This window comes from Neolamprologus brichardi, chromosome 7 (genome assembly GCF_056152115.1).
Source record: "Neolamprologus brichardi isolate AB-2024 chromosome 7, ASM5615211v1, whole genome shotgun sequence".
Taxonomy (NCBI): Eukaryota; Metazoa; Chordata; class Actinopteri; order Cichliformes; family Cichlidae; genus Neolamprologus; species Neolamprologus brichardi.
The window spans coordinates 63718246-63731620 of record NC_142110.1 but is presented as its reverse complement, the minus strand read 5'-3'; the positions used below and the strand labels follow the sequence as shown (position 1 = coordinate 63731620).

At 38.9% G+C, this 13375-nt stretch overlaps 1 protein-coding gene across 1 annotated transcript in view; it reads right to left on the bottom strand.

Moving 5' to 3' along the window:
* Positions 1–907: 907 nt before the first annotated feature.
* si:ch211-266k8.4 (uncharacterized) overlaps positions 908–13375 on the bottom strand; it is a 65595-nt gene continuing 53127 nt past the window's right edge. The window contains exon 15 of the mRNA XM_087844095.1: positions 908–2304. Coding sequence (XP_087700221.1) covers positions 2238–2304 — 67 coding nt within the window. The 3' untranslated portion in view covers positions 908–2237. The remainder of the gene's footprint in view (positions 2305–13375) is intronic.

Below are 13375 nucleotides of genomic sequence, written 5' to 3'. Positions count from 1 at the left end.
GTTAAGTTGGAGGTGTTTAGATTCTTGTTGCGTGTGGCTGGGATTACAAATAAGTATATGAGAGTGACAGCTGGAGAAATGGTTTGGACATGTGCAGAAGAGGGAGAGTGGATAAACTGGAAAAGGGACATTGAATTTTTCCAAGCAGAAAGAAACAAGTCAGACTAGAGAGAATAAGAACTTCTACTCCTGCACCATCGAGAGCATCCTGACGGGAAACATCTGCACCTGGTTTGGGAACAGCACCAAGCAGGACAGACGAGATTATGATGGACTCTTCTCACTGTTGAGGTCTGGGAAGCGCTTCCGCTCCCTTAAGGCCAAAACAGAGAGAATGAGGCGGAGCTTCTTCCCCCAGGCTATTCTCGCCCTGAACCAGGTGTAGGACTGGACTCTCTCACACATCGCATCACCGCACGCACTGTTTATTTGCACACTTCTTATAATTTCTTTTTTCCCCCCTTTCATAATTTTCATAATTTTCCTGTAAATTTTCAAGTTAAAATCTGTAAATTTTGTAGTAATCTGTAAATCTAAATCTTACTGTCATTTAATGGTCGGGCATTGCACAGCAATAAGCATTTCACCACATGTCGTACTGTGTATGGTTGTGTGTGTGACAAATAAAATTTGAATTTGAATAAAAAGGCAGAATTCAAAATTAAACATAGTAGATCCGTTTAAAATTTTAATCTTTGCAGTCATGTTAGCTTACAGAACCAGTCACATCATTTAATTACTTCAAATGTGAGTTAACGACAGTATCTTAAATTAAAACAGTTGCATGCTCTGAAATAGACATGAAATTGTGAAAAGTTCCTTATTAGGAAACCCTTTTTTAAGACATTTTCAAAAATATCAATTATTCCAAACACATCTGTGACATTTAACAAGTTGACTCCCTTCTGCTTTTGTAACTCACATAAACTTGCATTATTCTACTTTGAACTGTGGGAGGTGAGAGATCAGATTATATACACATACTGGCCTGAAATGTTGCCAAGTTTCAATGTTAAGATCATGCTACCTAACAATGCAGCCAGAAGCTGCCAGCTTAGCTTTAGTACAACCAGCTGCTAACTGAGGGTCATCCCCAAAAATCTATTTCAGTCATTCCATGTCAGTCAAATGTTCTTCTACTAGAAGGCTACGTAAACCATTAATGATGTTAAACCATAAACTTCAAAATATTTCCAGTGCTCAGCTTTGACTGCCGTCTTCAGTGGCTGGAATGCAGAGAGTTACATACTAACGAGGACGAGTCAGACTTACGCACAAGCTTCCTGGTTAAAATTTACATCACGAGGGAGCCACAATCATTGAAATCCAAACCAAGTTCTTGTGTTTTGTTTTCCACAGTTCTGTACTTTAAAGTCTGATTAAATGATGCTTATATTGACCTTGTCATATCATATTAAACGTAAACCACAGTCTCCGGTATCGAAGGCACACACTGAACACCCTGAACTTATTGATATTTATTGCAGTGCTACAAAAACAGTCTGCTCTTTCTGTTCCTGCTGTTTTTGAGTCTGAGGGAGGAATGACAGTTTATGTTTACAAGACAGTCCTCGTCTGTAGAACGTGGTCATTTTCAGCATTTTAACCAGAAGCCACCGCTTTTATCCCGGAGCACAACTGCACCAATAACCAGTCAAACTGACCCAATTTCCAAAGCTTTTTCCACTCAATTTAAATGCAGTGAACACAAACATCAAAGACTGAGCACTGGTGACACTTTCTGGGTGTGACTGATTCCAATACTGGTTCAGAATAATTACATAGTAAGACGGTGGTTTTGATAGTCTGATGGAAAACTGGCACAACCAACGCAGAGTGCAGTTTGGGCATGCTCCTAAATAAATAACGTGTCACTTTCAAAAACAATATCATAATTTATTAGTGTCAGCTGCTAAAGGGAATAAAATGTCAGTGTTAAGCATTTATGATTCAACTTGAAGAAATACATTGCACCAGTAGACAGAAAATAAGTACACAATAAAATTTCAGTTACACAATCAAACTACATAAAACAGTTAGCAGGTTTCACACTTGGCTATACAGCTCAGCACAAACTATAAAATCAGATTGACCTCAGATGATCTGGGTGTGTTTGAGGTGCAACTTAATCACACATCCTTTACCAACTATTCCAGATCCCAAACCAAATTACATAGTAAGGTTTAAGCATTGTATTCCTCCCTTCTTCCATCACATCTTTTCTTCTTCCTTCAGTGTCAGATCAGCTTCGACTCTTTGGCCTTCCTGAACGGGAAGCTGTTCTGCTGTCTGGATGACAACTCCCTGAAAGACCGAAATAAATGAAGAAATATTCAACTTTAGGGGAAAATAAACAAAAAGTGGAGATTACATTAAATTACAAATCCTAGCAAGTTATCTAAACAAAAAGAAAAACAAAACAAAACTGCTCCAAGGGCTTGATGGCACTGTGATACAGAAGTGCTGCAGTTTGAGCCACACATCTCTCTACTAACATTTCTCATTATCGTACACATTTAAATGTCAAGTACGTTCAGTGTGTAAAGATAGTGAATTTGTCACTCTGCCATAAATAGTAGGGATCAGCCAGACACTGGCATCATAAAATCCTAGAATAAGATAACGTTTACGCGATAATCATCTAATGTGTCCAATCAATCCTGTGCTAAATGTTCAAAGAGAACATAATAAAGATGTGACACAGCCTTTTCCAGAGGTGAGCAACCAATAATGACAATGAAAACGGGATATCTACTTTTTAATATACAAGAAGAAATGTTTGCTTTGTTACATTATTCTTATATCATAACTCGGGTTGGTTCTTTAGCTTTAGCATTAGTTAGCATCATGAGAATACAAACACACAACCGGGACACTTCATAAGCTTGTTTTGGCAGAATGCCAACATGTTGCTTCATCACATGCGTGTCTACAAAACCTACACACTGCAGGAGATCTTAAGCTTTATCATCTAAGCAGAATCCAATAACATGATTTTCAATTTTCCATCTTGAACATTTATTGTAGGACAGGTTTCATCTCATGGGAACAGTTTTTTAATACCTAAGCTTCCAGACAAATAAGTGACATAACAGCAGACACAAACAACACTGGTGAGTTATAATTATGTTCTGGGATCTGACTGCTACACCCACACGCAGCAGTTTAACCTGATCGACTTCACATATTTAGTTTGGTTCGTTTAGTGAACTAATATAAGCAAAACAATTTCATTTTATTGCCTGGATATCAGAACCAATTCTGTGGGTTTATTCGGTTATTAATTATGGTTTCTGGCATTTATTTGAAATGAAGCCATCCCATCCATACCACAGCTCCTCTTAAATTGCACCAGAGATCACTCTCAGGAGCTCAACTGACATTTAGCTCATCCGCCAAAGCCAACAGACGTAGAAAACGTTCTTGGGTCCAAATAAACCACAAACTATTTTGTCCCCACCCAGCAGCTTATCTAAGAGAATCCGTCAGGCGAAAACCAGCAACGTGGAATCAAATATTGTACAAACATCCTGAAAGAGGTTATGCATACAAAGCGTGTTTGGATCCAAACAGAGCAGCGCTCTGAATATTTCAGATGCCATCTGTCCTTTCTTTATTTTTCATTGTTTCTGTTTCTAAGGACTTTAAATATTTGACACAAAAACACGTCATAGATACACAGCCTTTGAACAAAATTAAAAAAGATGCATCGCCTGTGACACAAAGTATTATCTAAAATTCTAGCTATGCTTCACTGCACAGTGAGACCCCGTCTTTACCGTCGAGGCCGTTTCACTCTCCTTTGCCAGCCAATAATAACCCAGCCTGCATCAACTCCACATGAAATAAACAGCAATTGAGTTTCTTGGATTAAAATGTCTGACTGTGCTGTGATGATGTGAAGGAGGACTTGTGGCTGGAAGAGATATGCAAGTTTGTCTGTGGGAATATGCCTTTCCTCAACTCTGCGTTTGATTGACTCAGTGCTGTTTGGCTTGATTGTGTGTTTCTGTCAGTGTGTGAGAAGTGATTAGACTGAGCAGGTTAGCTATGGTGGCTTTAGCTGCATGTGGTTGGAGACAGACCCAACCTGATGCAAAACAGCCATTCACTGTGACCAGCCCTCAGTCTGGCCGTCTTACTATACAAGCCAGTGGAGGTAATTCAGTGGAAGAATTGACACTATGGTAATGGTGCTCCTTGACCTGGTCCCATACGATACAAGCATATGGCCAAGGTGGTCTTTATAACATTTAAATGTTTCACTAAGCAGCACAACCCCATGGAGCAACCAGCAAGGTGGGCCCCACAGTATTCAGTGCTCAGCCTTTAAATGAACTCAAATAATTACTTTATATAGGCAAAGAAAGCCTATAAGGAAACTAGGGTGCCTCCAGGATTAACAGATACACCCCCCCTCCCCCTCCAGAGACAGCTGAATGGCACAAGAAATAAAAACATATGGCTCAAACAAAAACAAGAAATGACCATTTGGAGAATAATGCACACGCACAAGTGCTATTAAACAAGAAAAACACTGTTGAACAATTGCTGGATCTGGACTTGCATGGCTAATGATGTTTTTGTGGAGTGTGCAGCTGGACAGTATACATGCCTGCGCATATAGGTGTGCTCCCTTCATTCAAGGTGGAAACCTAAACTTGTGAAAACCCTTTCTCCATGCAACAACCCACATTGAGTCACCATTCAGTTAATAATAATAATAATAATAATAATAATAATAATAATAATAATAATAATAATAATAATAATAATAATAATAATGGATTGGATTTATATAGCGCTTTTCAAGAACCTCAAAGCGCTTTACAATTCCACTATTCATTCACTCTCACATTCACACACTGGTGGAGGCAGCTACAGTTGTAGCCACAGCTGCCCTGGGGCAGACTGACAGAAGCGAGGCTGCCATATCGCGCCATCGGCCCCTGTGGCCAACACCAGTAGGCGGTAGGTGAAGTGTCTTGCCCAAGGACACAACGACCAGGACAGAGAGCCCGGGGATCGAACCGGCAACCTTCCAGTTACAGATACGCTTCGAGCCACGGTCACACTTATAAGTTTGCTCGTTCCTGCCATTACATTGACCACACTCAAGTTACACCCCCCCCCCCCCCGACCACATAAATGTAAAAAACACCACAACCAAATAATAACGAACAAACACACCCCCCCCCCCCCCCCCCCAAAAAAAAAAAACCAAAACAAAAAACCCAACAACAAAAAGCATAAAACTGCCTGTAATCTGACATTGTTGCACGCATGGTTCAATTCACAAGGTGCATAGAGAATATAAGGAGAACGTTTTCTTGCCTAAATGCACGGCCACAGTAAAAAGAAAGTACGCCCTCGCTTGGTTATAATGTTTGATATAAAAATGATCAAACCTTCAAAAAGTCTTAAAATAGTTAAAACAATGTTGGATGAACAACAACACATTACAACACAATGTGTTATACAGGGTTTAACAAAAAATAAGCTAAAATGTAAGAGCAATGTGTGAAACAAACATAAGTATACCACATGACTCAGTAGCCCATAGAACCACTTTTAGCACAAAAAAGTTAGCATTTTCTTGATGCTCTTATCAGTCTCTCGCATCGTTGTGGAGAAATTTTGGTACAACGCTGCTTTAGCTCACTGAGATTTGTGGGCAATCATTTGTGCACATTTATAGGGGCCCGTCACAGGGTTTTCATTTGAGCTGTATTGTTCTGACCCCTAAATCAATACACAAGGGACACATTGATTTGTTCTGTTAAGGGAACGAGAAGTGAAAGCATCAGCTCTATATGCAATACATTTATCCAAACATATCTAACAAAAGGTGAGCACAATGAGCTCTTTTGACATGTTACAGTCTGTAACTATCAGACTGTTTGTCACTGACATATTTTAACATATTTCACCGTCGCGTCAAACAAAAACTGCAGCGTTAATGCTGTTTGCACTCACGAGGAGCTTCATGGCACTACTAGAACATTTAGTGTGGGTATCAGGTTGGGACCACACTACAGAGAGATGGATTTTTTTTTTTTTTTAAAAATACACTAAGATGGTTGTGACATACTTGTGTGAAGCTCCGTCTCACACAGACACTCATACAATAAATCATGTAAAGCCTATTGTGTGTGGCGCAGTAATGGGGAATGATGAGCTGGGTAAGTCAGCCAAACTGAGCTCAGGTTGCTTTGAGATTCTAGAGGCTGTGTGCACAGAAGTAATCAGGTAAAGTTACAAAATAAACATTACTGATGAATATACAGTAATGTATACAAACACAGATATAGACGGCACATACAGGCATGAAAGGAAAAGTCATTCTTACTCTGTTACTATTCTCACTCTCCTCTAGCAGACACACCATGCATAATTTAAATTCAATTAAACTGTAAGGAGACATAAAGGAAACAGGAGAGAGAGAGAGAGGGCGAGAGACAGTGGTACAGTGCTGCACCAGTAAAACCATTTCCTTTACTGTGACTCAGCAAGACCCACAAGCTGGGCTCAGGTACTCTGTGCTTCCTGCTTTAACTGACTTCTTAGTACATGATGCGTCTGTGACACCTGACACCAGTGATACACTTGGAGAACCACTGTGGAAATGGGCACTGTTGCACTTACGGGTCCCCAGGTACAAGCACATTAAATTTAAGTTGAGTTAATATTGCTATTTTTCTTTAAATGGTAAATGGTAAATGGACTGGTTCTTATATAGCGCTTTTCTACTCTTTCTGAGCACTCACAATGTACACAACTTGTACATTAACCCATTCACACCCATTCGCACAAGCACATTTTTCTAAGTGCTTTCTAAGTAACATTCACACACACATTCATACTCCGATGGATGCATCGGAGAGCAATTTGGGGTTAGTATCTTGCCCAAGGATATTTGGCATGCAGACTGGGGAAGCCAGGGATCGACCACCTGAGCTACAGCCAATTTAACCTGCACACACGCAACATCGTACTAGTTTGTTGACTGTGGCTAACAGCAGGAGTGCGAGAACAGCAGCCTTCAGAAGCCTGTGAAGAATGTGGTTACGCATTTCATCCATCAAATGATTATATGCCTCTTTACACTGACACAGTTCACATACAACAGCTCATTTTCTACATTGAAGTGTTGCAGAACCGTGTTGGTTTTGCACAGATGCCATTTATCTTAATTTTCACCTTCTTAAACCCCCCCCCCCCAAAAAAAACCAAAAACCAAAAAACTTCCTATTACATAGAAAAAATCTAACAGGTGGCATTATAACATATCTGAACTGACAGGAAACTGCTGTTCTATATTAGTAGAATAAAGTTGTTTTGGCACTGACTAGCAAGAGCAAAAACATTTAAACAGGTCTACAAATTGTTATTTTATTTTCTTACAGGTGGCGCACATGCTCTGTGCAGGGCTCGCAAAATCGCTAGCCCGACGTCCCGGGGCTAGCGATTTTTCCAGTTGGGCTACCAAAATCTAACTCAGCCCTGCCCGTCAGGCTATTGTAAGAAGGAAAATATATGTCTATGCTTTTGCATTCTTTCGCCAATGTAGCTGAGTAATTATGTCATTGGCATCGATGAGCCGCTGTCAATGTGTGACATATTGAAATCGCGTTTGAATTTGCGCTTGCTTTTTGCTTTCACTTTCATTTTGCGATCGCGCGAACGGTGTGTAGAGAACAGCAGCACTGATTGGTGAGTGACGATTAGTTCTGCTCAGCTAAATAAGACAGGTCAGGGTGAAGAAGGGATAGCCAAAGACAAGCTCACCGCAAAACGGAAAAGTTATGAGAATCAGACTATGAGGCAAAAAGAAAGCGCAGCTTTTTTGGTTTCATGGACAAAAGAATTTCTGTGGCTGGAATATGACAAGCTAAATAACATAATGTTCTGCCAGGTGTGTTGTGAGTTTCATTTGATTTCTGAGTCGACAGGCGCCTTTGTTACTGGGACCAGTAATTTTAAGAAAGACCCCATCAGAACCCATGAGAAATGCTTTATTGCCCAGTCTGCAGTATCTTTCCCAGAAAAAAACAGCAATTGCAAAAAAAAAAAAAACATACTAAAAATAAACCAAGCACAACAAGAAGTCCTGAAAAATCTGTTTAGAACAGCGTGCTATGTTGCAAAGAGTGAACTACCACTGACAAAATTTATCAGTCTTTGCAAACTTCAAAAAGCAAATGGCCTAGATCTTGGTTCCACTTACTTCTTACCCGTGACTTCAGTGGAAATTTCAGATTCAGGATCTGACACAGACTGATTCATGTTCTGCACAGTTCTTACAAGTTCATAGAAATTTCTGTTCAATTTGAACCAAGTATTTGAGTTGATGGTTGTAATTTTTATACAGTTGTTGTGATTTGTATTTTAACAATTTTTTTGATTAACTTTTGTTTCCGTTACAATATTATACTTTAATGTATAATATTGTAAAGGAAACAAAACATAAAAAAATAGCTTTCTTTTTTATTCGGGCTACTTAAATTTATTTTGGGCTACCAAAAACTGAAGAATGCCTGCCCGAAGGGCTGCTAGAGATTTTGAAATTTTGCGAGCCTTGCTGTGCATCTACACTCACTAAATGTCAACTGCAAAATTCTGATGTTTAACGAGTAAGTATTCTTGGTTTGAAGAGGCATGTTAGCATGACAACATTATCGCACAGCACAGAGGAAGCTGGTGGTTTAAAAACATTTATAAAGAGAAATTCCTCACATCTTCACCATCTGAAGGAAAAAAAAAATAGTGCAAGGACGGGACTGAAATCACACACCTGTGATAAATGCAAGTGAGAGGATAAAGAAGAGTCGACCAGTTGTACTGGGGGGTTTACAAACAGAATATCTGACTCTTACTTGACAATACTCAAGTGTCGAGAAAACTCACTATGGCTGTATCTTTGTGATGCTTTGTCAGAGATTTCCTGTGTGGCCTCTCTTCTTTATTAACCAACGTACAATACTCCATTTTAACACGTCAGTGGCAAGTTCTGCATTTGACAAGCAGAAACAAAGACCTCAGTCATACGTCAACCTTTACAGCTCCCTCATCCTGTCCTCAGCAGGTGTTTATACTCAAGACAGCAGACATCAGATACAATCTAGGCTACGGGTAATAGGAAGCTCTGGGAAGCTAAAGAACTCGAGCATGACAGTTTATTTAAGACAAGTAAGATGCCGATCAGAGTAAGCACAGACCACCTCATTTTCCCCAAACACTATTTTTTTTTAAATATTAGTTTTATTTCACTTTAAAATAAATAAATACAATAAAATGAAATTGGAAAAAAGGTATTGAGAAATATCATCAAGTGATAAACTAATCCAGATATCCTTTAATTCTTATGCTGGGACTAATTCTATGCATAGTGGGAGGAATTTTCAGGAATATTACTGCAGTTACACATGCTCATTATTCCAGCTTCAAACTGTGCACCACAAATATCTTTAAACACAAAACAGATATATATGCCTGCTGATTATATCGCGCTGCCCATTGTTCTTTTCCCGGGAAATGATCAGATAAATGAAGGTCTTTGCTGGGTCAACTGGTTCTTGAATCTGGTGATTCAATCAGAATGAGTCTCAGACATAAAGCCTTCTAAAATCTTGAATTAATATCTTTGCACAAAATACCCCCGTTGGCTGTGTACCAGAGGAATTACAGATTGCGCAGCTCTTTTATCCAGGCTCTGTTTTCTTTTACTGGCAATCACAAAGGTCTTAGTGTGACAGTCAGCGACTTTAACCTGTTCCATTCATTGCTGCAACTATCATTCAAACCAAAGCCTTTCATTATGCTTGCAGACATATTTCTGGTTGAAATCTCAACATCGCTGTCTTTTCCATTTTTCAGTAACAAAATGACATTTTTCTTTGTTAAACCAGACGACGAGTGTGTACCTAACGGAGAAATTTATGCTCAATCCAATTTATTACTTCCATTTGTGGGTGGGAGGGGGTATCCTTTTCATTCAACCCTTACAAAAACAGCGAGGTGTAGTCCATTCATGGTTCACTCACTTTTACATTTGTACCTGTTAGCTTTTGTTTGCTTTTCTAGATATATAGCAAGGTGTGGGCCAGTGGTGCCATTTATTTACAGTATGCTGTCCTGCTGCCTTGAGGCTGACCCCTGACAGTGCAAAGGTTAGCCCTTAAAATACTGTCAACATGGAAAATCGACTCTAATGATATGATAAATAGAAGTAGTAATAGCAGAAGTAACAGTACGCCAACATTCGTCAGTTCCAAAACAGCCAAAAATCACCTTTTACTTTGTCATTAAAGCCTCCCAGGCTTCAGGGATGACATGCCAAGTAGAGTGGGTGTTATATAAGGTATGTGTGATCAAGCCATAATCACTGCGTGGGATATCAGTGCAACTCCTGCTGTTTTTTTTCTTTGTTTTTGCTATGTTTATATGCATGTGTGACCTTAAAATTCACACGTGTACAGCCAGGTGCATAAGCTCATATCTCTGCAGTAGTTGAGGCCAGTTTAAACACACAAACGACAGCCGGGCATCGCTGGGAAATCTGGAATGATGTCATGAATGATTAAGACCAGAGTGGTGTACTGTATCAACGGAACAGCACTTAGCTGAAAACTGAATGAATGAATAAATAAATAAAAACACAGAAAACAGCAGTAATGATGACACAGTATAGGCTGTCATGATCAATTGAACCTGTCATGTTTAACAACAGCTGAGCATGAGAGGATTAGCGACTTGTCACAGGAGCGACAGGCAAGTTGAGACCAGACTTGAAACTTTTTAGAGGCACATTGCTTTTGGCTGTCGCATTACATAACTGGGTTTAGGAACAGCGTGTACTAAATACTACAGTCTTGTAATATTTTTAAACTGCCAGAGGCAGTGAGAGAGATAATTATATACAAATGAAAATACAAAAATTTGCTACGAGGAAAGGAGAAGGTAATAGACACAAAAAGGACAGATGCTGATATTATACTGTAATAGTGGTTTTTATTATAAAACTTTAAATTTTTATCAAATTCAGGTCTTGTTTGGTGTGAATTTCTTTCTTTATTATTAAAAACAAAAACACAAAACCAAACTAGTGAGTGATGATGGTTACTACTTGCTTCACTGGCAGTTTTTTTTAGTAGTAAGCTAGATGACAAAGTAGCACATAGGTAAAATTAAAAGTAAAACCGCAGCTTAGCTGAAAAGCTTTAGCAGACTTTCACTGCTTACATTAGTGTATCTGCTATGGCTGTGCATTGTCTTTATAGTGTGGACATATTCATTTAGTATAAACTTTAATATTCTTACTAACAGAAGGAGCTTTCATATAAGACTCAGTCAAACAGTATTTCATAAGCACCGAGAACAACCGGCACTAAACATAAAAAGCTAACCACAAGTACACTTCACACTAGATCTTATGTGAAGTTTAGTGAATGTACTGTCATCAGTTTATCTTTTCTGGGATTTTTGTTGTTTCATGTTGTAAGATTGTGACTACACAGAGTAAAAAAGGCTTTAACATATAATAAAAAGACTAAATGTGCTCAATACGTTATCCTATAAAGTAACAAACTATCCAGTGACAGAATCCATACTTTACTGGTAGTGTTCAGGGGATTAAGGTCTCACGTGATTGGTCAAAGCACCTCACACTGCAGTAATGCTCCCACTGTCCCTTTCTTCCTTGTGTTTGGCCACTCATTCATCCCGTATCCTCACTACCCTGTTACATAACACTGCTACACCTGCATCTTAACAATGGTAAAGGTGGTGTGCGTGTGAATCTAGTACATCCATGCAAGCGCTTGACTTTTTCATGCACATAAAGGTTTTTGTTTTACACCACATTTCATTATATTCATGTACGACTCAAAGGCACACATATGTAAAACTATAACACATTTCCCTGAGGGGAGAAGATGAGGTGAGTACCATGTGTAGTGGCTCCTACGCTGCTGCATATATGTCCTAGATGAGGATCAGATGACACACACACGCACACACACTAATTGTTGGCCTGTACACTTCTGCCACGCTGCAGAGTCACATATGTTCTGCTGCAATAATGTGTGTGAACTTTTATTACTGCCTTCAACACATGAGGACCGCTTTACTGTGTGACTCTGTATTGTTGCCTACAGAGATACACACTTCAGTAGATTTATAAGACATCTGTAGCCTTGATATAAAGCCAGCACTTCTTAGTAAACTAGTCAGTGAAGGTGAAATCAAAATACATGCCATTATTTGTCGTGAATACAACGATATCTGTGTTATTATAAAGTAATACAAAAGAGATTAAAAAGAAATCCTTTACCAGACTTTGAAAGTGAACCTGGCTGCAGTTGGATTTAATTAAAGAAACTAACACGCCCAGTTTCTGTGAAGAGATGGCTGAGAGACACAATGTGCGTTTCTTAGTAAATGTCAGCTCACATATGTTTGTTCTAAGGAAAAAAACTAAACAAAAAAACCTACCTTGAAAATTTACAATAAAAACAATATTCATAATAAACAATATACACTGTAGAACACACTGTACCTAATGCAAATGTGTACTTCAAGCACAAAGAAGAGTGTTTGTGTGTCTCTACTGCAGACAAAATACTGGTTGAACTAGTTACTTGGCACCGTGTCAGTAATAATTGGTTTTATGACACTTGAGAGAAAAACATGTTTTCTTGTCTCCTAGTGTGTCTATCTTGTGTTTCTCACGTGATCACATGACAGAAAAGAGCAGATGGACGGAGAGACAGGAGGATGCACAGGAGTATGGGAAGTTCTGTGAGCAGGCCAAGATCTAGTGGTTTTTAGAAGAGTGTTAAGTACAGACCAAAGCTGGATTCAAAGCAATTTCTAAAACAGAAAATATCTGTCCTGGCGAAGCATCGTGTAAACAAATTTAACTTAACCCCCCATAAAAACCCCAAAAGGAATTCCAGCCCTTTTTCTTCAGCTTCAGGTTTTGAGCTCTAGCAATTGTGTCGCTGTGATTAAAGCATTCCTAACATTAACTAATACTGCTGGGTCAAAGAAAAAAATGCCACCTCACTAACTGTTTAAAAGAAGGTACAATCAGTACACAACTAATAACCAATACTGTAAACAACCATCCTATGAGCAAACATGTGTTTTATGTGTGCACGCATTTTGCAGCCATGACATCAGGGTAAGTTTGTATGCAGTCATCAAATTTTCGAGGACCCCTGATTTAAAGGACTAGCATGCTATTAATTGCTAACTATGGTCAAGTTATCAATTATTGTCATAACTGTAATTTTCAATTTTGTGCTGATGATGGTGTGAAGAGTCAAGAGATCACCACAAAGAAATTACTAAGTCGTTTTAAATGAAACATTCA